At 39.4% G+C, this 27,998-nt stretch overlaps 1 protein-coding gene across 8 annotated transcripts in view; it reads right to left on the bottom strand.

Annotated features, from left to right (window-relative positions):
- The window catches only part of ITGB4 (integrin subunit beta 4), a 100,287-nt gene that overhangs the window by 5,912 nt on the left and 66,377 nt on the right, over positions 1-27,998 (bottom strand). For 6 of the 8 annotated variants that reach the window (XM_039327910.1, XM_039327913.1, XM_039327909.1 and 3 more), the window contains 19 exons: positions 27,380-27,486; positions 26,535-26,568; positions 24,884-25,069; positions 22,945-23,048; positions 22,165-22,223; positions 21,830-21,853; positions 20,281-20,429; positions 19,054-19,233; positions 18,059-18,207; positions 16,146-16,350; positions 14,912-15,063; positions 13,144-13,324; positions 12,112-12,249; positions 10,491-10,673; positions 9,792-9,923; positions 5,315-5,536; positions 3,419-3,568; positions 2,994-3,164; positions 911-1,063 (listed from right to left, as the gene is read on the bottom strand). In XM_039327910.1, the coding sequence (XP_039183844.1) occupies positions 911-1,063; positions 2,994-3,164; positions 3,419-3,568; positions 5,315-5,536; positions 9,792-9,923; positions 10,491-10,673; positions 12,112-12,249; positions 13,144-13,324; positions 14,912-15,063; positions 16,146-16,350; positions 18,059-18,207; positions 19,054-19,233; positions 20,281-20,429; positions 21,830-21,853; positions 22,165-22,223; positions 22,945-23,048; positions 24,884-25,069; positions 26,535-26,568; positions 27,380-27,486 (2,679 nt within the window). The remainder of the gene's footprint in view (positions 1-910; positions 1,064-2,993; positions 3,165-3,418; positions 3,569-5,314; positions 5,537-9,791; positions 9,924-10,490; positions 10,674-12,111; positions 12,250-13,143; positions 13,325-14,911; positions 15,064-16,145; positions 16,351-18,058; positions 18,208-19,053; positions 19,234-20,280; positions 20,430-21,829; positions 21,854-22,164; positions 22,224-22,944; positions 23,049-24,883; positions 25,070-26,534; positions 26,569-27,379; positions 27,487-27,998) is intronic. The other 2 variants (XM_039327915.1, XM_039327916.1) reach the window with 2 other exon arrangements.

The following is a 27,998-nucleotide window of genomic DNA, read 5'->3' as shown; positions in this document are numbered from 1 at the left end:
ACTGGTAGTGAATGCAGTAAGCTGAATGCTACAAGTCACATCTTGAGGCAACCATGTGTATAATCTTTTGTTCAAAACCAATTGTGAATGTTTCATGTAAAATTCTTCACAGATGATCAATGCCCTTCATTTTACGATACTTCAAAAGAAAAACTGCATCCTTGTCTCTTTTGTAACACATTATCTCAGAGAAAATGAAAAGAAAACTAAATCTATCAATTCTGTCTGTGGATTATTTGGGAATTAAGGATTTTACACATTTTGAACTTAGTGTTTTTCATCAGGACCCAAATTCACATTACCCCAGTGGTGGGATTCAGCCAGTTTGCACTGGTTCAACAGAACCGGTAGCTAAATTTTTGTTGACTTTGGCAAACCGGCTGAAGCCCTAGCCCTTTTTCGCAAGGCCCAGAACAGACCTCTGGAAGTGTGTGGATGCTGCTTCCAGAAGTCCATTCTGGGCCTTCCGGAAGACGCCACTTCCGGAAATGGCGTCCATTCAAAGAATCGGTTGTTCATGTATTTGAATCCCACCACTGCATTACCCCTATTCCAGTCAAACAGCTCTCTTCTAATAGATCCTTAGATGATATATTAGGAAACAATATTTATTTATTTATTTATTTATTTATCAAATAAATAAACTGTCCATTCCCCTCACAGAGGGTCTATGACGATTCTGCCCCTGCTATGGTGTGTGGAAACATCTGTAAAACATCAGGACAGAGAAATCTGAGCAGTTTAGAAACAGGCCTCAGTAATAAGAAACACCATTTTTTTGGGGGGGGGGAGGGCTGTTCCATGTTACAAACCATGTTCTGATCCCTCTAAAATGGTGCCTTTTGACAAAACAGGATTTTAAGTATATATTTCCAAATCCCACTTTCACCCTAGAGAGAGCTTCACTGACCTCCACTGAGAAGCTGGTATTGCACACTGTATCCTTGTACTTCTTTATCACAGTGGGGTTCCTGCCAGCTGACTTTCAGGGAGGTTGGCCCCAGGGCAGAGAACACCAAGCGAGTAGGAGTGTCCGGAACATTCAGAAGCTGCATTCTAGAATCTGAGACAGACCAGAAAATAGCAGGATTAGATTTGAAGGCAGGGAAAAGACCAAATGCAATCTTCTACATCAGAATGTAGCCAGAAGAAATAAGGGGAACAGCATTGGGCACTGAATGAAAAAAGTGTCTTGGCTGCATTACCTGATAACATATAGCAGGAAAAGAAGAGGAGATTTGAGTTTGTCAGGGAAGCAATTCTTTTTCTTGTCCCCAGGTTCTAGATCCCCAGGGCATGGCAAGGTTCCAGCTGGAGGTTAGATTAAACTCACCCACCCAGACAAACCAGGGCCTAGTCAGAACTTCATGGACATCTTCAGAGTGAGTGGCCTGGCCTTCTGAGGCTGAGGAGGACAAAATGTACCTTGGACTGTTCATTTTGCAGAACTTTTGCTGCTCTCTAAGCCTGGTTGTTTGCTTGCAGACATTTCATTACCCAACTAGATAACATCATTAATGTGAGTGAGTGGGGGTTTTGCTATCTTTTTATAAATAGTAGCTTGCCTTGACAGTTTGGATGGGAATGTAATTTCCTCCTTGGTGGTTTCTTGATTAGAATATCATTTTTTTGCCTGATTGTTTGTCTTGTGTTAAACCCTGCTTATCTGAATATGGGCTGTTGGAGGGAATGTATTCTAGTCTTTTTGTTTCATTCCTAAGCTTTTTCTTGGGTTTTTTTTTTGAACAGTGCATAAATATGGTTTATTTCTGTATGTTTACTGATGGCTGATTTGTCTGAATGTCCTAGGAATTCCCTAGCATTTTTCAATTTGGTTTATGAAGTTAATAGTTTCCCAGTTCAAAGTGAGAAACTGAGTTGGCTGTATTGTGAGATTAAGGAATTGTCTGTGGAGATTCTCAGTCATCCAGGTCATAGTTGTCCCAAAGGTGCTTTTTCAAGAGGCAACCGAACTTTGTTTTTTCTTGAAGATGTTTTGCTTCTCATCCAAGAAATTTAAGATTAAGTTCTTGTTGTGTCTTTCCACTGCTAGTTGGTGTTTCTGAATGTGCTCTGCTAGTCTTTTGCCTGTCTGGCCTACAAAGTGGCTTTTAAAGTCCTTACATTGTTGTTGTAAATGACTCCTGCCTTTTCTGTTTGTTTTGCCCTGTTATTCCGAATGGGAAGGGAACAATTAAATATAATCATAATGGTAGTTGTTCTGCACCCTTGAGAAGTGGAAGACAAAACTATATAGCAATTGTTATTTGAACTACAGCAATTCCTAGAATGTCTCCACCAGGAGATATGGAATTGGTTTCCATGCAAGCTCAAGCCAACCCACCAACGTTTGCTTATCTTCTTGCATCTAGGCAGAGCAGTCAGGAGAGAAAAATCTAAAGCATTTTGCTTCCTCCTTAAAAGATTAGACTCATCTGACCAGACAACCCCTTCCTTTTGTGGAATAAGAAGTTTCCCTCTCTTCCAAATATTTATTTTGGATGCAAGCAAGGTGCTTTCCTTTCTACTGAGGACTAGGTAGTTTCAAAACCAGAGGGAATAGCTGTAATTATAAGGTTGTGAGCTATAATAAATGTAAGCCATGAACCTCAGCAACTCCTTAAACTATATAAATATGCTTTAAAAGGAACATATTGCAATATTTGCCTGTTATGGTCTGGGCAAATGGACATGGAGACACAGAAGAATTGCAGATTGCTAAGGATACTGCCTGAGCACTAACTCCTTTGAGTATGTAATATAGTAATTGAAGTGATGTAGTTAGAACATGAAAGTCAACAAAGTCAAAGAGATGAAAGGTTAGAAGGGAGACCAAATTAGCACATGCACCCAAGCAGGTCTACAAGCAAAGCCACTTGAAGGAACTTAACATGAATAAATTAGCAGTTTATGAGATTTAATCACTTAATTTTAATGTTTAATCATTTAAACAGCCTTGCAGATGATTAGCCATGCTATGCCATTTGTTGTACCTAGATATTTGGAAATCCAAGAAGGCCCATCAGTCATGACTATAGAATCCCGAGCATCACTGCTGTCAGAGTAACCCATCACATTTGCCCTCCTAAAGCCCACATCCTGTGGGATCTGGGGTATCCTTCTACTTTCTTCACACATGGGAGAGAAAACATTCTTGGATGGGTCTAAAGGACATGCCAAAATAGAGAGAAAGAAAGACACACCATTGAGAGTACCAGAAAAGATTGCAGCACCAACACCAGGCACCGTGACTGAAGGAATAGCCTTAGAAAAAAGGATTTTTTTTTTTTCCTATCTAATGCTAACTGGTATGAGAGACTAAGTGAGAGAGAAAGAGCTCAACTAACTGAAATCTCCTTCTGATAGAACACTGAACATTCTCAAATCGCTAACAGATTAACACACATTAGTCACCTACCATGTCCAGACACCGTAGTATACTCTCTTGTTAGCGATGAGTTTCCGATCACTCTTCTCTCGTGGTATACATGTGGACTTAGATGATTTCGGGTTAAACTTCCACTACCAGCAGGGAAGGCAATATCCAGTCGGCCATTCATCAGATGTTCTGGAAATTATTCAATTTGCTGCAGTTAACATCCATAACCAGTGGTATGCATCTCAGCCAAGTTAATTAATATGAGATTTGACATAAAGATATCTTAGAATGCTTGGGCTCACAGTCTGTGCTAATAATGTGGTTTTGTTTTTATTTAGAGAATTCAAACACTACGGTTCATATATCAAGATTCATGGTAGCATGCTGTATGAAATCAGCCAACTGAGGTTACATTAACCAATCCATGTTTAAACAAAATACAGTAAACGGCTCAGTAAGATATGTGAATTCAAAGTTTCTGGTATCAAAATGTAACCAAGTGCCTCCAATAATATTGACTTCAGTTGTATTATTTCCAACCAGATATGTTGGTTGCAGATTAATGGGATTCAAAGCTGAAGACATCTGAAGAGCATCAGTTTGGGAAACATTGACCTCATCTTTATTCTGCTCCTTATCTGTAAAGTACATTTTGGGGCTCCATAAGAACTAACATCCCTTGTGTCACATCACTTAAACCCACATTGCACAAAGAAACATCATTATCAGAATTAAACAAACTGAAAGAACCAATAGTAATAGAGCAAGGGTTAGTTAGGTCAGAAGATGGCTTCATGAATGCCAAATGATGTACCAAATACTAAAGGACATTATATTCAAGTAATGCTATAATTGTTTGAAGAAGAAAATGTTATTACTATGTTAATCCACTTTAAAACAAGCAATCATAAGTTCCAGGCTCTTCGAAAAGACAAGATATGACTATAATTGCTAGCAATTTTAGAGCATTCATTAAGTTCCTGTAAAACTAATATACTCAAATATCTGTCTGGATAATTAGAGACCCTTCATATTCAGAGGCATTATATATACAGGAACCAGATATTAATAACACGCACTCTGGCTGGTCATCTCTTTTTTCTGTTTTCAAGATCTTCAATCAATTCTGTTAACCACTATTGGAAATAATGAGGGCAAGATGGAGAGACATTCTTAAATGAATTATTACAGCAAATGCTCAGGGGAAGGCATTAGTTCTGTCTCAACGGCTCTAAGAATGTGCTGAATTTTTAATAGTTGTTGCAATCATTGGTTGATTACACAATGTAATATCCCCTATTTGGCATTGTACAGATACTTAGGACAACAGGTTCCATCAAGGAGAAGCTGTCACATGAAACAGCTGGAACATACCAATTTAGCATGCTGAAGAAAATCACAGTTGTGAGGTTGCTGTAGCAGACAACACTATTTTCTTATGCTAATGAGATTTCAAATGGGGGGAGGGGACTTCAAAAAGTTGTTGGGGGCGTTCTTCAGAGATGAATGCCAGCAATGGAAAAGGTTGAAGGAAAGAATGGGTGGCACCATCCAGCCTATCTTCTGACCACCATTCCCCCCCCCTCTTTTTTTCACTTCTTCTACCTGGTAGGAGTAGGAACTCTTATTAGATGTCTGAATTGATGGTTTGCAGAGGATTTTTGAAATTAGCATGTGAGTTACATGAAGGGCAGAAATAGGCAACAATTATCTCTCTTTGCACTTCCATTCTGTTTCATTCAATTCCATAGCACCGACTTTGGAGTTAATAACCAATCACAAGCAGTATTCCATTACAAATGCTAAATGTATCATGCCAATAACATGTGCGTGTAGCTTGTAGAGGGGTAGCTTGAATAAATTATATATTCCAAGGCCCTGGACTAGGATGAGACATCATGGTTACTGGGAGGGAAGAAGGTGGCCATCCTTCACCTGGTTGGGGCTGGGAAGTCCCACTCCTTGGTAGGCTGCCGCTGGTTGCATCACTGTCCACTAGCTCAGAGGGGGTGCTACCCTCATGGAGGAAACCCTCTGTGTCCGAGGAAAAGCAACTGCTGTCCGAGTAACGAGGGATCAGTTCTACTGGAAGCCTCCAGGTGACGTGACGAAGGTCCAGCTCGTCCCCCAGCAGCTGCACATATTTCCACCGAGAGCCTTTTGGAACAAGTGAAGGACTTGCATTGACACAATCGGAAGAGTGCAGAAAGCGCCATGAGGGGTACAAAGCAGCTGGTCCATCACCTGCAAGCTACCTGCAATCCTGCCTTAGTGTTTCCTAGCAGCATTTTAGAGGAAAACACAAGGATTCTTGTCGCCCTGAAAGGAGTCTGCGACATGTGCACTGTATTTGTGCTCAAAGTGGAGACCTGAGCAGAATCCATAAGGCCCACTCTCTGATTCTTACCAATAATAGTAGAATTATGACAAAAAAAGCATCTAGAATCAGCAGATCATAGGACTGGAGGTGGCCTCCCTTTACCCTCTATATTTAATAAACGTAATGTTGGATGAGGAATAAAAAAAAATCACAATTAGGTATAAAATCAAATTAGCCATGAACTAGAGTAAGTACTCTGGATATCTCTGAAGCAAGATATGCAGCAACAGGGAGCAAGAGCTAGTTTCTCAAACTGCCTTATTTGCACTAAATTCATCATTAAGCCTTAGTTGTCATCAGATACAAGTAGTCTTCAACTCACAACCATTAGTTTAGTGGGCAAAGTTACAACAGCATTGAAAAATGTAACTTATGCCCATGTTTCACATTTACAACTGTAGCAGCATCCCTGTGGTCACCGATCAAAATTCACATGCTTGGCAACTGACCTGTATTTATGACAGTTGTAGTGCTCTGGGGTCATACCATCACCTTTTGTGTCCTTCTGACAAGCAAAGTCAATGGGGAAGCCAGATTCACTTAATTAACAACTGCAGTGATTTGCTTAACAATTATAGCAAGAAAAGTCATAAAATGAGGGCAAAACTCACTTAACGACCATCTTGCTTAGCAACAGAAATTTTGGGCTCAACTGTGGTTGTAAGTCAAGGACCACCTGTATTGATTTCTTTAATTCAATATATAGCAGGACTCCAAAATCCACATATATCCCATGCAGATTCACCTGAAAACAAGTTTCACGGAGTTATTAATTCAGTAGGATATACTCCCAAATATGCATGTATAAAGAGTTCAGTGTAAGAATAGAAGGGGGAAATCATTTTCAAACTTTCGGTATGATATCAATAGCTTATAAATGGCCCTAATCATACAGCAGCTGAATCATGCTGCATTCAGTTGTGGTCACGCCCAAATAAATCCATCTATGCATTACCGCAACCTCAAAATCACATTACTGTATTATCCTTATCATGTATCTACACACAAACACACACAGGCATACACACAGCTGAACTGAAGCATTGGTTTATAGAATAAAAGATCAGAGCATCACTGTGCTTGCTGAAGCATTTTTTTTCAAATGGCGAAATTACATACAGATAGTTGACTTATGACTGCAGTTGGGACCCGGATTTCATTACAATTAAGTGAGTCACACCCAATTTTAATCCTTTTTTTGCCATGAATATTAAGTGAATCACCGCAGTTGTTAAGAGAATCACATGTTTGTTAAGCAAACCTGGTTTCCCCCATTGACTTTGCTTGTCGGAAGCCAATTGGGAAGGTTACAAATGGTGAGGAGCCTGGAATGCTGCAATCAGTGGTGGGATTCAAATATGTGAACAACTGGTTCTCTGTGTGGATGCCACTTCTGGAAGTCCGTTCTGGGCCTGGGCAACAAAAAATTAGCTACCGGTTCTGCCGAAGTGGTGCGAACCGGCTGAATCCCACCACTGGCTGCAACGATTGTAAATACAGTTCAGTTGCCAAGCACCAGAATTTTGATCACATGACCGTGGGGATCTGTGACAATTTTAAGTGCAAGGAATGGATACGAATCATTTTTTTTCAGTCCCATTGTATCTTTGAAAGGTCATTAAACAAATGGTTGTTCAGTTGAGATCTAGCTGTAAAATGATCAGGTTCTTTAGAACCCTTGAGCTGTATGGAAATTAGTGTATCCACCCCTCTAGTAATCAGTGTTCAATGTCGGAAAATTATAATTGTGGCCTTGTGGATGGGCTAAAGGGGCAGCTTCATTTCAGCACAAGACAATGCAATTTTCTAGTCTCTGGAGTGGTTTATTCTCAAATATGTATACATTGAACAAAACTAATTAAGAGATAAGTGAAGCGGAGCCAGCTACTTCATGGAAGATTATTTCCAAAGCTGAATATAAATAAGGCTGAAGGAACAGCTAAAATGGAAAGGAATGGCCAAGGTAATGCTTGGGAGAACTATACTCTGCAGCAGACAGACAATGTCCAGAAAGAACAAATTATTTTAGGAGAGCCAGACTGGAGGGTGGGGGTGGGGTGGAGTGAGGGTGGGGGGGGGAACCTCTATTCTTTGAAAAGGAAACAGGAAATTTTGCTATTTGACCTTTGAAAACAGATAATTCAGCATCTTTACATATGCTTAACACATCCTAATGTGGGAAAACATTTTAAGATAATATCACTGATTATTTTAAACAATAATTATTAGAATATTTTATTATGTATTACCATCAAGATCTTTTGCTTTAAAAATGCACAGTATTTCCATGATCTGCATTCCTATGGAATCCATAGATATAAGCACTATGTCTGTTCTTGTTCAAAAGAGTCAAAAAATCTTTTACGGCAAGGAATAGAGATGGGGTAATTTCCAGAAGTATGCCTTGGTCAAGACTAAGAATTGGAACTAAATGCTGAATCAAAACCAAATGCAAAATACAGTATACTTGAATCTTGAAATAAATCATATGCCTAAATACAACAACTTATGAACTGCTTCTCATCTATGCATCGTTTATCTAACCCTCAAAAGGGCAAGATTTTGAAATGATGGGCAGTATCCTTTTCTATCTACTACCCAGGTCAAGATGTTAGTGTCAATGCTGCAAATACTGTATATTCTTGCTTTGACAATATGCAAAACTGTCTGGTATTTATTGGGTTAATACTTAGCTTAGAGTGAGGGGGGGGGAAAGCCCAGGGAAAGAAAGAGGAAGTAAACTTTTGACCTTCACACTAATTGGATAATGTGACCTGTGACTGCATGAGAAGGGAGGGGTTTAGCAAGAAAAGCTTGATGCCAGCGAAAGGAAATCAGATTCTGGCATCAACAAGTCCATCATGGTGCCCGGCAAAAATTGTAGCTCTGCAATAAAGACTTTAGGAAACATGCCTGAAAGTTCTTTGAAGTGCTTCATTAGTCGGAACCTGTGACAGTTAGTAGACTACAGGGTCCCATGGCTTAAATGGCATGGATTGATGGGATTAAGAAGTGATTTACCAACATAAGCTCCTCACCTCTGGTGTAGATAATAAGATATGATTGTTAGTCTTTTTGTCCTGGTTTAAATTATTATTGGTTTTGGAAGGCATATTTTGGTTTTTGGATTTGTACTACCTCAATCACTGATAGCAGTTAACCAGGAAACAGGAAATTAAAAAAAAACAAAACCTAAAAATGATGAAATAATTAGTTGGCATAACTATTCCTAGTTATCCCTAACCTGAAACTTTCATTCCCGAGAAACAGATGGCAAAGGCATTCTAATAAGTCCAGGGGTCTAAAGGTGGACTTGTGCCATGATTTTGGGGTTAGATAGAAGTGATAATTTACTATTTTGCTACATTAGAGGAAAATCCGTGAAATGCAAGTACAAAAACAATTTACAGTCTTGTTTTGCTATCAGGGGTTGATAAACCATCAAACAGAAAATTTGCACTTCAAAAGTATGTGTATGGACATTCAGAACTATGAAACCTCCACACAAAATATTCCTCAGGTTTTTTTTAGAGAGTCTAATAGATTCCAAGGGAAAGCACAGGTCAAGTATAGCATCTTAATTTCTCTGTGGACCAACCAGATGCCTCTCGATGCATATGACTGCCTGGATGATGGCATCCTGGAATTGATGTGTGTTGTGTGTATGTATGTATGTATGTATGTATGTATGTATGTATGTATGTATGTATGTATAGATGACTAGAAGGTGCTCTTAAGACTGTTAAATAGGTTGGACCTGATAGCCTAAATGGCTCCTTTGGACTTCTTGTTTCTACTTTTCTTGCCTTGACATTTTCTTGTAGAATTTCTGGAAGCAATAATACTTGCTCTGCCTTAAGATATGTTTGCTTCTAAACAATAGGAAAAATATTTGCTAGCTTGTTAATATGGTGCTCTGCGTGTTCAAGTTGTTTTGCTATTGCTCTTGTATATACATTTTCTCTTATATCTATACATCCTTCAAAAATGGCCATCAAAATTTTTTGCAAGCTATAATGAAGCATACTGTACCAGAGTCATCTGAGACACTGGGGTGCTTGCTACCAGCTGGTGAACGCAATACATCTGTGCTGTACATTAGATAGCTGTCATAGTCTTCTCTTCCTTGTGCATCAATTATTGGTACATCAGGAATGATAGGAACTGCAGAAAGAAAGAAAGAAAGAAAGAAAGAAAGAAAGAAAGAAAGAAAGAAAGAAAGAAAGAAAGAAAGAAAGAAAGAAAGAAAGAAAGAAAAAGAAAGAAAGAATTAGAATTAGATTTTTGATACATTCAAATGTAATGAATCCCAATTTTATATCAAGACACCGTTTGATCTAGTACTTTGATCTAATACCAGACAGTTTCACTGGAGAAAACTACGTCAATGTTGAAGCTCTTTGAGTTAAAAAAAATATGCAAGTTAGGATAACAATTCTGGAATGTGGTTGAATAGTGTGATATATTTCACATATACCATTAAAAGTAAGAATATTAATAAACAGCTTGATCCCTTTTACTAGTGGTGTCACATTAAATACAAAATATATGCCACAATGTATAATTCTCTAAATGTAGCCTATAACACTAATTGTATAATACCTACACAACAGAAGCACAAATTCAAAGGAATATCTCTTAACAATGCTGCATTAGTTCACGTCCAAAACAAAAATTCTGTATTGCAGAAACTTGACTGTACACATTTGGGGAGCTATGATAAAAACTCACTGGACATAGGGCGTTTTGGCTGTGTAGCCAAGTTAATAGTAGCTTCTCTTTCTGGCCCCCATCCAGCTCCATTCTTGGCCTTCACTGTATAGCGGTAAGGCTGTGATTCCCGTAAATTTTCAATCAGAACCATCCGCTTCTTCAGTTCCTCCACCAAGACTTTCTTTACGGGGCCAATGGGTCCTGCAAAATAGAAATAATTTGGTAAGTTTGGTAAGTTTTCCTTTTCATAGGTTGGTGATTTGAACCTGAGGCTTGTTTCTTGCCTTTTCATCACCGGGTCACTGCATTCACAGTGAGTTCTGGTTATATAATATGCAATATGACTCAGTGGTCCAACTCTAGTATAATATGCATATGTGCATGATAGAGTATTTTATGAGAGTGGAATAGCCTTCTACTTCTTATACATAAGAAACTACAGCAAAATCCATTGCTTCCTATCTGAAGATAAAAAAGTATCCAACAGAAGAGAATGGAAATGTGTACTGTGCAGTGAGTAGCTATCCTTATCATTATAATAATTATATTTTTATCCCACCTTTCTTTTTCATATATTTGGTCAACTCAAAGCAGCAAATATATGTAATACTCTTGCCTCCTATTTTCCCAATAGTGTAACAATCCTGTGAAGTGAGTTGGGCTGCGAGAGAGTGACTGGCCCAAGGTCGACCAGTCAGTTTTCCTGCTTATGGGAGGACTAGAACTCATGGTCCCCTGATTTTTAGGCCAGCCCTTTCACTACTGCACCAAATTGGCTCTCAGTGTTGTATTGGATTGGCAAAATCAATCTAATAACCTCTTTTCAATAGGCAAAGGGTTTTATGTGAAGAAATAAGTGCCAGGGTGGAGCAGACCAATATATCTTGCCAAACTGGCTACCTGTATCTTACAAAATTGGATACCCTGAAGTACCAGCAAGAACAGTGTTTTTTTTTTTTTCTAATTGGATTGAGCCCAGAATCTCTTTGTAAAGCAAAAACTTGAAAAGTAAATTTACAGAGAGGAGATAACATTGAATGATGGAAGTCTAGGCACTGTGGGGACTATCAAATAGTATGGAAACAGTTGAATTTATGGAGTGAAAGACAAAGACAAAACACCAGGAATGTTGTAAAACATGGGCTGCCAAATAAACTGCATAAGACTGTAGGATCCAATCTGGGTTGGTCTCTTGGACTAGAGGTTTAGTCTTCCAAACCTTTGGACTCATGCTGGAGCCCATCCTCAGGGAACTTCATGCTAGCCTCTCTGGCGGTGACCAACCCAGATTGGATTCTACAACATTATTCTGAGACACATATATTCAACTTCATTCATGTAATAAGACTGTTCAATAAGAAGTCTAAGCAAGAGAAGCAAAGTCAAGCTTCACACACAGCGCAACCAAGTGTATCCAACCTGGGGAGAGATGGGTGTGTGTTATACTTCCAATCATCGCCATTTAGGGGGTTTTATAGTCTGCAGCTAGGATTAAAAGTTTTGATATCACAGGTTTCAAGAGCAATAGCCCCCAGTGATGTCTTCTAAATGCATGCAACTGAAATACTATCATGAAGATATTGAACCGGTTAGCCTTGATACATGATTTTTAAGGATAGCCCACAGAATTCATGCTTACTGTTTTCCTCGTTGACGAGTCCATAGCTGACCTCATAAGCTGTGATTATGCCGTTTGTTTCTGCAGGCTCAGCCCAGCTCAGCTGCGTCACGGTAGAGGAGATGACGTTGAAAGCCAAGCGCCCAGGCTCACTGGGAACTACAGAGATGAAATGCAGAAACAATTCTGTAACAACTAACTTACAGTATAGCAGTGTTTCCCAAACTTGACAATTTTAAGGCATGAGGACTTCAACTCCCAGAATTCCACAGCCAGCAACGCTGGCTGTGGAATTCTGGGAGTTGAAGTCCACATGCCTTAAAATTGTCAAGTTTGGGAAACACTGCAGTATAGCAATGTTTGAATGCCTTTGAAAGCATTGAAGCGGGAAATAGCACAAGAGCTATATAATACAGTAATTTTAAATCAGATGCCTTAAAAAACAACCAAGTGCTTAATTTAGGATCATTTCAACGAATTCCTTATGGGAATTCTAAAGTTACAATGTGAAGTTTGATGGATAAGTGTATATTAGTTTCAGGTATTAGTAAAAAAAAAAAAAAAGCAACAGACATAGAAAGAGCCAACCAGAAGATTAGTTCAATAATGGTAAACAATAACAAAAGAAATTGTGATGGGGACTCCACATTCATCTTATCCCAAGAACCTAGGAAAACAACCAGGTTTTCAATGATTGTCTGAATGTCATTTGGATGAGAGTCATATGGGTCTTTAGGGGTGATGACATTCCAGAAGGCAAGTACCGTAACAGTGACAGCTCAGTTCCTGGGTTCCGTAAAATGGCAAAGTTTCATTGTTGGGACCTGGAACATACCAGCTCTGTTTGATGTCACTGGATGGGCAGAAATAGTTAGATTCTAACTCCGGGTTAAAGGTCTGGATGCCTCAACATAATCTTCCTGACCAGAGCCCTGTTTTGAGCTTCACCTGAATATGATTCATGAACATGCTGACGCTTGATGGATTAGGCTTGCAGAATGGAGTCCTTAGATGGCTCATTTTTCAATCAAACTCTGTGGGATGCAACCTTACCTTCCTCAAGTGTCCGACAGTGGACGACCTTAGAATAAAGCCCTTCACCCAAAGCGTTATAGGCACAGGACTGCATTTCATAATCACAGTAGGGGTACAGATTGGTCAGCTCTGCCGAAGGTACTTTGGAATCAAGCAGATGAGCCTCTGATTCAGGATCTCCCTGGATCCAATATTTCACCTGCAGTCCAAAGAGAAAGACTTTTTCTTTTAAAACTTTCCATAAGTGGCCAAGAAGTATTTACCATCACACAATTAAAAGATAAACAAGGAAAATTCTCATTCAAAAATGTTACTATCCCTAAACGAATAGAATAAACCAGAGCTTTGCAATGCAATGCCATAATTTTACAAGATGTTCTACGCTTCACAACGTAGTGGACCTAGCCTTTACATTTTCAGAGTCATAATCATAGAGTCAGCCCTGGAAGGTTAGGATGCACATTCCTTAAATTATTAAGGTAATCTGTAAGACTGCTTTCGCTTGTTTTTATAAAAAAAGGGAGTCACCAAATCAATTCAGAATACAATCTATGGTGAGATACTGACTTTCATTTACTACTACTGTATGTTGAATAATTTACAGGCCTAACAGGCAGTGCTTATTCTGATTCTTTGAAACGTTCTGCTTTTCCCCACATTACTCAGTGGCAGCTTCCACAGCCTGACATCACCCAGATATGCTGGGATTGCAATTACCACAATTCCCAAGAATTTAATCTAAATATTTTGGGGCCACCACACTGGAGAAGAGTTAAGGCTTGCGTATCTTTAATAGCTCGGAGCCACACTTAATGTTTTGGTAAATATGGAGTTTTAGTTGATTTTAAATCCAGATTAAAATATATCAGAACTTATGTTGCAGTTTTGTTTGTTTCTCATGTCAAAATGATGTGACACTATGCCTCTGATACTGTATAAACAGTATAACATTGAAAATACTGAAGGGCATTTTTAAAAAATGGAATCATAAGTTAGTATCAACAATGTTAATAGTGATGTTTGCTTCTACAGACAGACCATATGCAAAAGATGTTATGGAAGAAATAGGAAACGAGGAACAAGTTTTATTTCACAAGACAGAGATGGCATTGAAAATAGATCTACAAATATAGATATATGTGCTTATGGAGTGGCTATGCAACTTGTTTGGTCTGAGTGAGGATTGTTCTCTGATGCATAAGGAAAGGCATAAGAGTGAATGTAAAAACAACAGGGAATTAATTTATTAATAATATTTGGAAAACTGAATTCTGATTAAATGAGTGTAAGCAATGTGAATGAATAAAATCTTTAAAATGCAATGCAGCGGTACTTTTGCTTTTTTTAAAATTAAAACAAAGGTGTATTTTCAAAGCAGTTAATATCTATACCTGGATATATAATTCCTGAAAATGTATAGTTAATGCTCAGTATAACATTAGTAAAAGATGAACCACACTAAAGTACATTGAGATTTCATGATATAAAAAAGTACAAATTATTGAGCTTATAAATACTTTTAAAAAGATAAAATAGAATAACATAGCACCCTAAAACTAATATAGATAAGTATTTAATTTCTGACTTCCCCCTGCTTTGTACTCCTACTTGCAATACCTATTGGCATAAACTTTAGGAAGCATATCCTAAGTGTTAGTATTTTCCTTGCGTGTCTAGCAGTGCAGTGTTATGCATGAGCCCCAACTTTAGCGCATGGGACAAGCAAGAGTGTGCTTCCCTCCATACACAACAGTCTTGCATGTCTTCATTGCTTTACTTTCCATACCTTGTATCCTGCTGGTTTGCCTGGAGGGGGCAACCAATTGAAGCGGATCTTTCTAGAGCTTAACGCTTGGGCATTTGGATTAAGAGGTGCTGCAAGAATGCCTCTAGGAGAATATGGAAACTGAACCTCTGATGATATCTCATGCACACTTTCTGGAAGGAGAAAAAAGGTAGAGGAAATTACACTACTTTGTAAACAACTAAAAAAGAGAATCACAGAAGTCGAATGGTAAAGGATTAAGACATGTCATAAACTGGTAGAGGCACAACAGTTACTTCTAGTTCACACACCTGTTAAGTGGTTCTTCTAGAGAAAAAACTTGGGAGAATAAGTGGTATTAAACACAGGCCACATTCTTGGGGCTGATATCTCTCAAAGATGCTAGATGTTCTATTTAGCCTAATAAAAGGTTGTTGCTGGTTCTTTTCTGCTTTTTGCACAATATTTAACATTCTGAAACTGTTTACACAGAAGCATCCTAGTTCACATAAGAAAAATACACCTCAACATATGTTTTGATGATGAAATATGTGTATCCTGTAAGGGAGGTTGTGCAAAGTTATTTGGCACAGTGAAGAATCGATTGGAATAATACATGTAGACATGATACATGTAGGCATCTATTGCAAGGTAATATTGGTCATAATATATCATATTATATGTCATACATTTAGATAACTCCGCAAAGCACAAATAAAACAGGTAATTATAAAAATTATTGTAGTAGCATTTTTATGGAAGTAGAATTATTTCTCTAATTGTATCCCTATTACCACATCAAATAATGGGTAAAATAATATCACTAAAACAGTCCAAATTATACTGGACATACATGATACAGCAGATCTGGCTGAAACTCAAAGCAACGTTGAACAAATAGGATCTAACTCAGTATTTCTCAACCTTGACAATTTTAAGGCACGTGGACTTCAACTCCCAGAATTCCACAGCCAGCAATGCTGGCTTTGGAATTCTGGGAGTTGAAGTCCACGTGCCTTAAAATTGTCAAGGTTGAGAAACACTAACTGTTCACCTACCACACTGATAACTTATGAATGAGAATATACTTTCTGGGAATCACATTATATCAAGTTTCTTAATCTTAAATGCTGAAGCCTCGATGGTTGCGTTTGCCGGAGCCTAGGTAATCAAGAAGTCTAAAAGTCTATACAAATAGGTAAATGATACTTAGACATCAAAATGAGAATTGTCATCAGAAATAAAAGTAGCTCACCTGGGTCAAAAATTGTCACTATGGTTTGAGGATATTTGCCAACTTTTGCCCCAAACCTGGGGTTGATGAGATCTATTGCGAATTGTTTCAGCTGCTGGTTCCGAAGGAGGGTATCAATCTCTGTCAACTCCAGCAATTTGATTTGCATTTCCTTCTGCTTCTCTCCAGGCAGGAAGATCAGATCACCCTCCGTAGAAACATAATCCTGGGAAGGTAAAGAGAGAACACCCTGAACAAGATACTATTTTTAGATTAAAGTATTGAAACATTCATATCCCATCCTTTTGATCCAAAGGCATCACTCAGAGCAACTTACAACATTTTAGAACAGTGTTTCTCAACCTTGACAATTTTAAGGCATGTGGACTTCAACTTCCAGAATTCCACAGCCAGCATTGCTGGCTGTGGAATTCTGGGAGTCGAAGTCCACATGCCTTAAAATTGTCAAGGTTGAGAAACACTGTTTTAGAAGATGGCCTGCACTTTGAGCCATACAAATGTATAGATACATATTTTAAAAGTTCTGTACTATGTAATCGTTTCCTATACTTTATCTATCAGAACCAGAATTGCATTTCACTATTATATATTTCATTCATTCTTTGAGAAAGAAGAACAAAATCTATGTTGACATCTGTAATGCTATTGATTATCCACAAAGTAGCTACAAAGAAATGAGGATGTGTTAGGGGGCCTTGGGAATATGCCCAGTGGGCTGATAATGGACTGAAAGCAACACCAGCAATTTCTTATTCCTAACTTGTTTCTCTTCCTCTCCTGCCTTGGCTATAAAAAGAAGATGGTGTAAGAGCTCAACTACAGAAAAGGCGAAATGTTTACTGTACAAATTCTCCCTAACACAAACCATTGTCTCAGAGGACTTTTAAAGCTTTCGTCCCAATCTTTTCCTTCACAAAATGATTGTGCCCTCTGCTCCACTGAAGCTTAAAAATTCAATTGGCGGGGATGGAAGACCATTTTTTTCTAAGACTTCCCTAAGACAGCCTCCTTCCTCTGAATACATTGGTCTCAATTGTGCCCCAAGCTAAACAAACAAAAAGAAAAAGCAAAAACACTAAAGGCGCACTGCATTTTATCAAACAATGTTTAATCTGCAGTTTTATGTTGCAAGATCTGCTAGTTTATCCAAGGTTTCCCCATTATTATTATTAAATCACCTTTAATTCAGATAGACAGCCTAAGGAGTCCCAGCAATGGAAAGATAAGTTGCATAATAAACAATATATAATGCAGTAAACAAAAAGTCTACAAAGACTAATGAAAAGCCATCTCATGTCAAATTAACTAAACTATAATGAAACCAAGAAGGAGTCAAGATCCAAGTGTCCTCTAGAAGAGTTCTAGATGATTAGGGGTGGAGCCAAAAGATCTCCGAGTGGGAGGTTGTTTGAAAAAACCATTTCAGCCACTGAAAAGAATTACTGTTGAATTTCAGCTCCCTTTAATTCCCTAAAATAGAATTTTTCTCAGGCATAACAAACTAGCCAGGCTAATTTCAGTGGGAAAATGTGGTTGTACAGATAATTACCATCCAAGCCAGGTACTAGGTTAATACCGGGACATCCAAAACTTGTTGGCAACCAGTGTAGGGTCCACAGAGCTAGTCTAATATGGCAGGAATGCTTGCAGATTTGTCAGTCTGCCTTGAGATCACATGTTATTGCTTCCTGCTCTCCTCACAGCTTTATATACTTGGTAACAGAGAGATAACAAAGTATTATTTTACCCATTTGAAAAGCTGAAGCTGAAGTTTGCTTTTCTAAGTGATGTTCAGGATTTCATGCTTTTTTCTAGAAGTTCCCTCTTTTATGCACAGGGCTACAATATGACCATGCAGTGGCCCAATGTTTTTGTGGGACAGTTATGAGAACTCTTTTAGTTTTCACACTTACTTTGCCTTGCTGAGCTGTGAGATCTCGTGTCCTGTATGTTATCTGGGATTTTCCCTTCTCCAATATTTCTCGAACCACAGGGATCTTAGCCAGCTGGTCAAAGCGGCTGTATGAATACACTGGCTCCAGGAAGCTAATGATGCTATTTGCTGAAGAGATACATAGATAATATGTTAACAATCTTAATCATCTAATAAAAGAATGGTTTCATCTAGGCACTATCAGACATACTGTTACATTAACAAGCAGGAAATATTACTTATTGCCTCCATTTCTAAGCTAGAGAACAAGATCCACACTTTAATATTCCTCTAACTAGTTTCTTGATACTTCGCATAGCCTAAGTTGGCAGCCAAGTTCAGAATGTTTTTTTTACTGGCATCCCCAATATTAACAGATATGCCTACCCTCTAAATGGATTTTATGCCTACCCTCTAAATGGATTTTGTTATGTCCTTCACCATTTTCATCCCTCCCTAAATGAATATGAGACTTGAAATACCATAAGCATCTGTTGCCAGAGAAAAATGGAAAATGCGTTTATCACCCGTGATACTGCAGGCAGATCTACTCTTTTCATATAGCTAAAATGATGATCTGTTTATCTCCTAGACCAGGGGTAGGCAACCTTGGCTCTTTTATGACTCGTGGACTTCAACTCCCAGAATTCCTGAGTCAGCCTGCTAATTCTACTTTTTAAAGTTCCGCCAATCCATTTACTCCAACCTTTGAATTTTCCTTTTCAGGGTGTGCTCTGAAGAGTTTGAAGGTGCTCTTAATGTCACAAAAGGAGTTCTTCCACCTCTTGTTTATATTATATAGATAGGACACTTGATTTTTTTCAGGGAACCAAAATGTTTTCTGACTGCCCATTAGAACAGAAGCCTTTTTCTTCAGGAATGTGCTACATTTCACTGTGGTAAATTACAGAAGGCCCGGCCAGAGGTGATTGTCTGACAAACATTTGCCTTCCCCACTGCACGCTATCATACAACCTTGCTCTTTTATTATGGTGATGTTGACCTGGCGACGACCAAATTGCGCAGTGCCCACAGGAATATCCACAGCATCTACTTGCAGCTGTTTTTCATCATCATCCTCTTCCCTGATGAAGAGGGGAACCCGAACATCCACCAACTCTACCCCTTCCTGAAACTCAACCAGGCCGTGGGCATCTGGAGTTTGGATGGAGGCAAAGGAAAGAAGAAGGATTAGCTCACAACTGGAAAGCACTCCTTTTAAAACAATACCTTGGGTTCTTGCTATATAGTTACTTTTCCTTTCTGCATAATACTGGAGCGGTATTTGCATCATCACCATTTATTCCAGGAGTGGGCAACAGTCATTTTACTAGATGTTGCTGAGCTGCTGCAACTCCTAGTATTTGTCATGTTGGCCATGCTGGCCAGGACTGTTGGGAGCTGAAGCTCAGCAACATTTAAAGGCTACAGTTGAGCACCGCTTGGATTTATCTTGACGTTTCGTCTGTCACCGAATATTTATTCAGGAAAGGAAAACAGAATAAGTCCACAGTGTCATGTGACTAGAAATGGCAGAAGCTTGTTTCTGGAATCGCTCCTAGCCTTCAGTGCAAGTGTCAGTCTGCGTTAGGCTGTATGGTTAGTACCTTGACTTACAACAATTCACTCAGTGAATGTTTAAAGTTACAATGGCACTGAAAAAAGTGACTTATGACCATTTTCACGATTGTTGTGGCATCCCCATGGTCACGTGATCAAAATTCAGATGCTCGGCAACTGACTCATATTTATGACGGTTGCAGTGTCCCGGGGTCACGTGATCACCTTTCATAACCTTCTGACAGGCAACGTGAATGGGGAAGCCAGATTCATTTAATAGCCGTGTTACTATCTTAACAAGTGCAATGACTCACTTAGCAACTGTGAAAAAGAAGGTTGTAAAATGGGGCGACATTCAGTTAACAACTGTCTTGCTTAGGGACGGAAATTTTCGGCTCAATCGTAAGATGAGGACTACCTGTATCACTGCTGACGATAGTCATAAAAACAAGAACTCTGCCACGTGTGAAAGAAAATGATTTCCCTCCCAAAAGCTCCCAAATGGGCTCGCTTGCAGAGAAAAAAAATCTATGCCTGGAGGAGCATTCCATCAGAGAAGGCTCCCCCCCACCCCACCCTCCATCAGTCTGAAATGGAGCAGCTCAAACACTAAAACTAAAGAAAGGAGGAGGAGGCCCCTACCTTGCTCAGCAATCACAGTGTAGTAGCCAGGCGACACTTTTAATTCATTGAACTCTCCTTGTGAGACGTGCTTCTCTGTTACTTTGATGATGTCATTCTTGGCTGAGCGGGGAGCTGGGAGCACTGTGTCCACAATCGTGTGGTCCTGCCTGGAAAGGAGGGAAACATCAGGCTGTTTCCCCTGCTCATGCTTTGGTTCTGCCCCTGCCAATCAGAGGCATACTGACGTAGGGCCACGTATGAGGAAGTATGGCGATGAAGCCCTGGTGTCATATAAGAAAAAAAAAACCACGCCCAAATCTCTCAGCCACCCCAGCATGAGCTGTATCCATTGCCCACAAATGCTCACACAAATTTATAACCGCTGATTCACAGACAATGCTGATCTAAAATACTTCTAGCCTTCCGCCGCTAAGGAATTAATGTCGGGTGGCTTCCACTATCCCACAAAAAGGGGCATCTGCAGTGGATTGAAAGACCAAGTAACATGTGGCACCAAAGAGATAACATAGGCTTCTACAGTTTTTAGCTGGTCACACTTCCTGGGAGTCTCTTAATGGCCATATGTCTGCCTTCAAACCCTTCAGGCTAGAGTCAAATCCAAAGACTCACGGAGGAATCTCTCAATGGAAATGTTGAGCCAGCATAATCTAAGTGTAGCTCTTAGCTGCCTACTACAGGTAGTCCTCAGTTAACAGTGGCAATTAGTACTGGAATTGCTGTCACTAAGTGATGCAGTCATAAAGAGGGACAGCATGTGACCACAATGCTTAGCAATGGCAGTTCCTGCAGTCCCACCATTGTTCAACAAGGATGTCACATGAGCACAACTTCCAACTTCCTGCCAGCTTCCCCACTGAGTTTGTTTAAGGCAGGCGAAGGCAACCTTGGCTCTTTTATGATTCGTGGACTTGCTGGCTCAGGAATTCTGGGAGTTGAAGTCCACGAGTCATAAAAGAGCCAAGGTTGCCTACCCCTGATCCAGTGGATCTTGCATTGAGCAGCATGTTGGACTAGATAGTTTGTAAGATACCTTCCAACTCTGAATCTTTGGTTCCAAAAATGGGAGAGCAAGTATTACATGCCCTCTGCATAAAAGCTGGCTCAGAAATTCTGGGAATTGAAGTCCACGAGTCATAAAAGAGCCAAGGTTGCCTACCCCTGGTTTAAGGGAAGCTGGCAGGGGATGTTGGACATCAGGTAACTGCAGGGATGCTGTAACTGTTAAAACTTCGAAGGTCGGTCCTAAATGCTAGTTGTTCATCTCTGTCCTAAGTAGGAACATTCACTGAATAAACTGACATAAGCTGAGGACTACCTGCAATCAGCACAGGTTTCCACATGTAGTAATGAGAAGTTCAGGATAAATAATTTGATTCTCTGCAATGTAAATAAGGCAATGCAGAGAAAAAGACCAGCAGTGATAATGTTAAATAACAACATCCTATTTTCTGGAAGATAGATAAAAACTGTTGCAACAAAGCACAACAGTGGAAATTATTTCTAAGTAGACCTGGAAGTCAGAGTAGAAATGAATGGTTTTGTTTACCTTTTTCCAGCATTTGGCTGAATCCTGGGGAGAAAACAGATAAAATTAATAAATGTCAAGGATTTAATCAAAAGAATATCAAGAACCTTAATCTGACAGACCAAATCAGTATCCTGTACACTTTATACAGTTATTGTAGCATTGGAAAGCTGGTCAGAGGGGAAATTAAATTCTACTACCTCCTCATTCTAGAAAAAAGGACAGTCGTCTCAGCCAAAGAGATATCTCTCATTACATCAGTTCCCTACTCATCTATCATCAACTATTTCCTGTTAAAAAAATAATAATGTTGACTGAGATTTCATTCTTTCTTCCCACACCAGTTATGCTCTCACCTGAATTTTGTCTGCTGGAACTTTTGGACACCTGGGATTATCCTGTACACCTCATTCAGCTGCAAAGAGCAAGAGAGAGTCATTAGATCAGATCCTCAAGAGAACTAGCCCAATCCCCAATCCCCCATCCCATTCATGTTGGAGGCACCATATAAGGTTTAGGATTACCCAGTGACATCACTGTTGCCTGGGGGTTGCCCGTGAGGGCTCCTTTGATGTCCCCATTAAGGAGCCGGAGCCAATGACAGGAGCTCACTCCAACACCCAGCAATACTCAAGTCTCGAACATCAGCTTGCTAATCTCCAACCCAGTGTCCTAACCATGTGAGCCACCACGTTCCTTAACTACCCCAATAATCATCAAGCTGGTACATAAGGACTGCCACAGCTCATCAGATGTTCGGTCAAATATTGGTGTTAAAGGCTTCAGGCCCTTCATCTTCTGCCCTTCACTTGATTTATATTCAGACATCACATCCACAACAGAAGTTGTATCAACACTCAAATCCAAGGAAAGAAACCTTGCACAGGGTTCAATATCTGTGCCTCCTCAGCAAGAAATCTGCATGACGGAGTGTTTGGGGAGGATTCTTTGGTTTATATCTTGTCCTGACTAGTTGGTCATGTTCAGTGTGGACTTAGGGTCTGTCCAAATCTACCTCACCCACCTGACGGAACTATGGTGAGGATAAAAAGAGAAGCAAGTCGTATAGACATACACATACACCCGTCTTATAACAAGGGAGAATTAAAAATAGAACAAATACCCCTACTTCTTACATTTTCCTCCACCTCTTTCTGCACATGCTCATGTTCACGGCTATCCAATTTTGTAAGATTTTGGGTGTAGAGCCGTGTCAATCTGAGAGAGAGCCCATGTGGAACTGGAAATAAGGAAATTAATCCATCAGAATTTGCAGCTGCCAGTCAAGCAACAAGCACAACGAGTTAATACAGAAATATAATGGGAAATAATGATATGGTTCAGCCACAGAGTTTATTTTACACATACCATGTAAACAGTGATTAGAATTCTGAGACACCTATAATCTTGACATAGAGTTTTGCTGGACTTCAAAAATTAAAACCTTACATCATAGTCTTACATTAGTTACACAGTGATTCCTTCTCTGCTTCCAAGATAACTGTAGGTAAGAAGAATGATAGGAATTTCTAACAGATCTATCAGCATATTCAGATCAGAAATTCCAGAGACAGCCCCAAAATTAAACTTACATAAAACATATAGGTTGATGGTGCAGTTACATCTAAAAAAAACTAATGCAATTGTGCTCATGGTCATGAAATATGAATACCATCTCAAAAAACAAGTAGGAGATTTTTTTTTTTTAAATCAGCCTTGTATTAAATCCTTTTCTGTTCAGGAAGCTCTATGGAAAAAGGTAGCTTATAAGTTACCAGTATCTCAGGTTTGAAAATGTGGATAGAGACCATGACTTGTGGGTGTACAGCAGGGGTGTCAAACTTGCAATGTCATGTGATGTGTCATGACTTTTTTTCCATTTGCCGGCAATGGGGTGGGTGCAGTTTTGTCATGATGCATCTTGCCCACAGGCCGGCAGTTTGATACTTCTGGTGTACAGAAAGGACGTGGCTTATTATGCCCATTCATTCTGTGACTGTTCAAAGTTAGGGCAGCACTGAAAAAAATGGAGGCACAGCCAGTCTCCGATATTTCAGCCAACACAATATGCTTGCAGTCACATGACTGTGAACTGGGTGTTCCAGTGCCCAGCTTATGATTGTGACATTGCAGGAAACTGCAGTCATACATCGCCATTTGCGACCTTCTTGCCGGCTTTCCACAAACAAAGCCCCAGAAGGAAAGTTGCAATTCAGTCTAGTAAGTTGCTCCTGATTCTTTATTTCCCCATAGTAACCCCTGTGCCCACGCACAGCTTCCACAGCTTACTTCCAGGCCCTTTCCTGGATCCTGTGACTCATGCAAAGCCTCTGTTGCCCTCCCCAATTCATGCAAAGCCTGCACCAGTTCTCTGTGGCCTCCTGCAACACACGTGCAGCCTGCGCCAGCCTTTGCATGCCCTCCTTTGGCCTCCTGCTCCTTACATGGAATGCTCACCTCTTCCTGCTTAACAACCCATCCATCTTGGGGTTAGGATGGCAACCAGAATTGCCTGGGACTGCTGTCATTAAGCAATGTGAATGTGTGATGTTGTACTTTTCAACCACATTGCTTAACAACTTTAATCCTAGTCTCAATTGCCATTGTAACTAAGGACTACCTGGGCCCTAAAACCCACAGTTCCTCACATACTTTGGAAAGCTTTAGATGGGTGAGACTACATGACTCCTAGATGAGCCGAGGTGGCGCAGCAGTTAGAGTGCAGTACTGCAGGCCACTTTAGCTGACTATGTTCAGCAGGTCAGCGGTTCAAATCTCACCGGCTCAAGGTTGACTCAGCCTTCCATCCTTCCGAGGTAGGTAAAATGAGGACCCAGATTGTTGGGGGCAATGTAAAATATATATATACATTGCTTACTGGTGTACACCGCTTAGAGAGTGCTTGCACTTAAAGCGGTATATAAGTCTCATAAATAAATAAATAAATAAATATTTGAATCAGGTTTCAAACCAGATCCTGAAGGAGTAACTATCCCACTATTGTCACCATTAACTTTAGGAATAAGCTATGTTCCATCTGGACTCTCTTTTCCGCCTTGTAAAATGAGCACTTACTGATATCTTTGGGATTGAGGGCGAAGGATGAGTAGTCTTGCTTGTGCACATTGTTTCTGATCTTCCAGTGGACTATGTCTCTCCCTTTCAAATTACCGCTGCGCACCATTGGGGTGTCCAGGTGATCTGATGCCATCAGACTCTGCCTGAGCAGATAGTGGTCCTCCTTGAAACCAACCATACGACCTTCAGAGAGGGAAAGAAAGTCAATATTTGCACTTCAGGACCTTGGATCCAACTTTACATCTTTTGTATATGTTAAACAGAGTAAATAAACTACTTTTGTCAAAGGAGAAACACCTTGCTTACATTGTAGCATGATTTTCCTTTACCTTTTCCCAGGTGGACCTCATTCTAATTAGTAACCGGTGTTCAGATTGGTAGCAATAAGTTGTATTATTGTTAATGATTAGATTGGCCATCCATGACTTGAATTCCTAATTCTGCCCCTCATTATTGTTATGTCTTACATCTACTTTACAATCATATATTTTAGCATGTGTTCATAATGTATATTCCAGAATCATAATACTATTCTAAAATGCATTTCAATTCACCACATGAAGTTTTATATTTCCTTACATTCTCTAAATACTGTATAAGGGATTATTTTCTCTCTGCTATTCAGAGAGTTAGATGCATAGGTTTTGATCCAGGTTCTCCCAAAAATGAAGAGCTTCAGAGAACAGTTCTTGAAAAGTCCTAATCTTCTTAAGACAGCTACTGCCTAACTGGATACAGGTTGGTAGAATTTATACAGATAATTACTGAGCTGATTTAAGCAACAGGCAGCTTGTATTAAACCTCAGCTGCTAGGTTGTTTTCCCCAACATACTAGCCTTCTTTGAATGTATTATAGGTAGTTCTCAACTTATAACCACAATTAGGACCAGATTTTCTATTGTTAGGCAAGGTTAAGGGAGATGTGCCCAATTTTTCAACCCTTTTTGCCATGGTTACTTGAACCATGGTGGTTGTTAAGTGAATCATATGATCATTAAATGAATCCAGTATCCCTCCCTTATTGACTTTGCTTGTCAGAAGCCAGCTGGGAAGGTTGCAAATACAGGTAGTCCTCCACATACAACCACAACTGACCCCAAAATTTATGTTGCTAAGTGAGAAATTTGTTAAGTGAGTTTTGCCCCACTTTACAACTTTTCTTGCCACATTTGTTAAGTGAATCCCTGCAGTTGTTAAATTCGTAACATGCTTGTTAAGAGAATCTGGTTTCCCCATTGAATTTGGTTGTCAGAAGATTACAAAAGGGGATCACACGACTCTGGGACATGGCAACCGTCATAAACGTGAATCAATTGTCAAGCGTCACTTTTTTCAGTGCTGTTGTAACTTCGAACAGTCACTAAACAAACCGTTGTAAGTCAAGGACTACCTGTACTGATCCCATGACCTTGTATAAATAGATGCTAATTGACAAGGGCCTAAATTTTGATCACATGACCGTGGGAGGCTACAATGATTGTAAGTGTGGATACTGGTTGTAAAGTCACTCTTTTCAATGACGTTGTAATTTTGAATGGTTGCTAAATGAATGGTTGTAAGTTAAGGACTGCCTATACTGCTTTCTTTCAGTCTTGATCTAAGCACACCACTCTAATGCTATTATCACCCATAAATTCAAAAGATGTACCTTGTGGACAACAGGGTAGCAACGCCAAACACCTCTAGATGTAAAAAAAAAAAAAAGTTGATTGGATTTTAATGAAAAGTTCAAAAAAATAAATTCACTGGCAGGAGAATAGACCTTTCTGCTTGTTGCACTTGTTGAAGTGGATGATACAAAATACATTGTTAAGGAGGATGATAGAGCAAACACAAGCTGCCTCCACTTAAAGACACCCATGAAGCGCAACAAGAGAAGCATATTAGCCTGGTTTATATGGCACAGGCACTGTACTAATAGATAAGCCTAATATGACCTTGATCACTTTGGATCAATGATGTAACTGATTATGGCAGTGCATCCTACAAATGCCTTTTCTGCATGCTTATTTCTCAGGCACTTCTCGATATGACTAGTGGTAGAGGATCACTGGCTCTCTTTCTCCATTCATTTTCATTTGCTCTTGGCATTGGTGTTGCAAGGCCATTGTTTCTTTATCTTTCCCACACCCCAATGCCTTCCAATATATTTCATTCCTAATTCCCAATCATTTTAGCATAAAAAAAATATCTCAAATATATTGGAGAAAAGTGATCTTTTAAAATACTGGAAGTTGAAGAAAGTTAGATCTAGATTCTAGAACAAAAATAATGGTCACCACTTAGTCAATATAAAAACTTCAACTAGAAGCTTACACAGAGAAGACAGAAAATTTATACATTGACCTCTAATTCCTACATGATTTGAGAGAAGATTTTAAAAAATCTTCAAATTGTTAGAAAAATGAGTTACAGATTAGATTCAAAACATGCCGCCAAAGCCCCCCTGCCCGCTTTTCCTTTGTTACTACAGGTTAGAAAGATAAATTTTACCTCGCAACAATCACAGTATTTCCAGCATAGGAGGAGCAGCAACCCCAGGAGTAATATCAGAAAAATGAGTAGGGGTATAAGCCAAAGAAAACTTCCTGGTGGACACTCTACATATAATGAAAATTAAAAAAAAACATGTTCCAAATGAATCAAGAGACCAAAGGAAGCAACGTTATCTTTTATTTTCCTGGTTAAGGAAGAGAAAAGTGTTATAGCAAATGCAGCAAATGCTGTAACTCAGTGGCAGAACACATGCATTGCATGTAAAAATTCTGCACCGGCATCTCTAGATAGAGGTAGCCAACTGAAAACTTTCAGAATTCCTGTCAGTTCACAAAGATCAGGCTTCTAGAGCCCAGATTTCAACTCCAAAAGAGTTGGATTACAATCTCACCATCATAGTGATCTCACTAATGCATAGTGATGTTGTGTGCAGTCAATAAATTTTGTACTCTAAAATTTCTGGAGAGATTAATTTAGAGTAGCAGAGTTTAGACTAATTGAGTTGACTTTATTTACTGAAACTTCAGGAGCCACTGGAATTTGAGTGATGGCAACTGGACTTATTTTCTTGTTGGTTTGAGACGTTTCGCTGCCCATCCAAGGTTGATGCAGGAAT

The sequence above is a fragment of the Crotalus tigris genome, unplaced genomic scaffold (assembly GCF_016545835.1).
Source record: "Crotalus tigris isolate CLP2741 ecotype Arizona unplaced genomic scaffold, ASM1654583v1 scf7180000024370.6872682, whole genome shotgun sequence".
Classification (NCBI taxonomy): Eukaryota; Metazoa; Chordata; class Lepidosauria; order Squamata; family Viperidae; genus Crotalus; species Crotalus tigris.
This window is presented reverse-complemented; position numbering and strand designations above follow the sequence as displayed.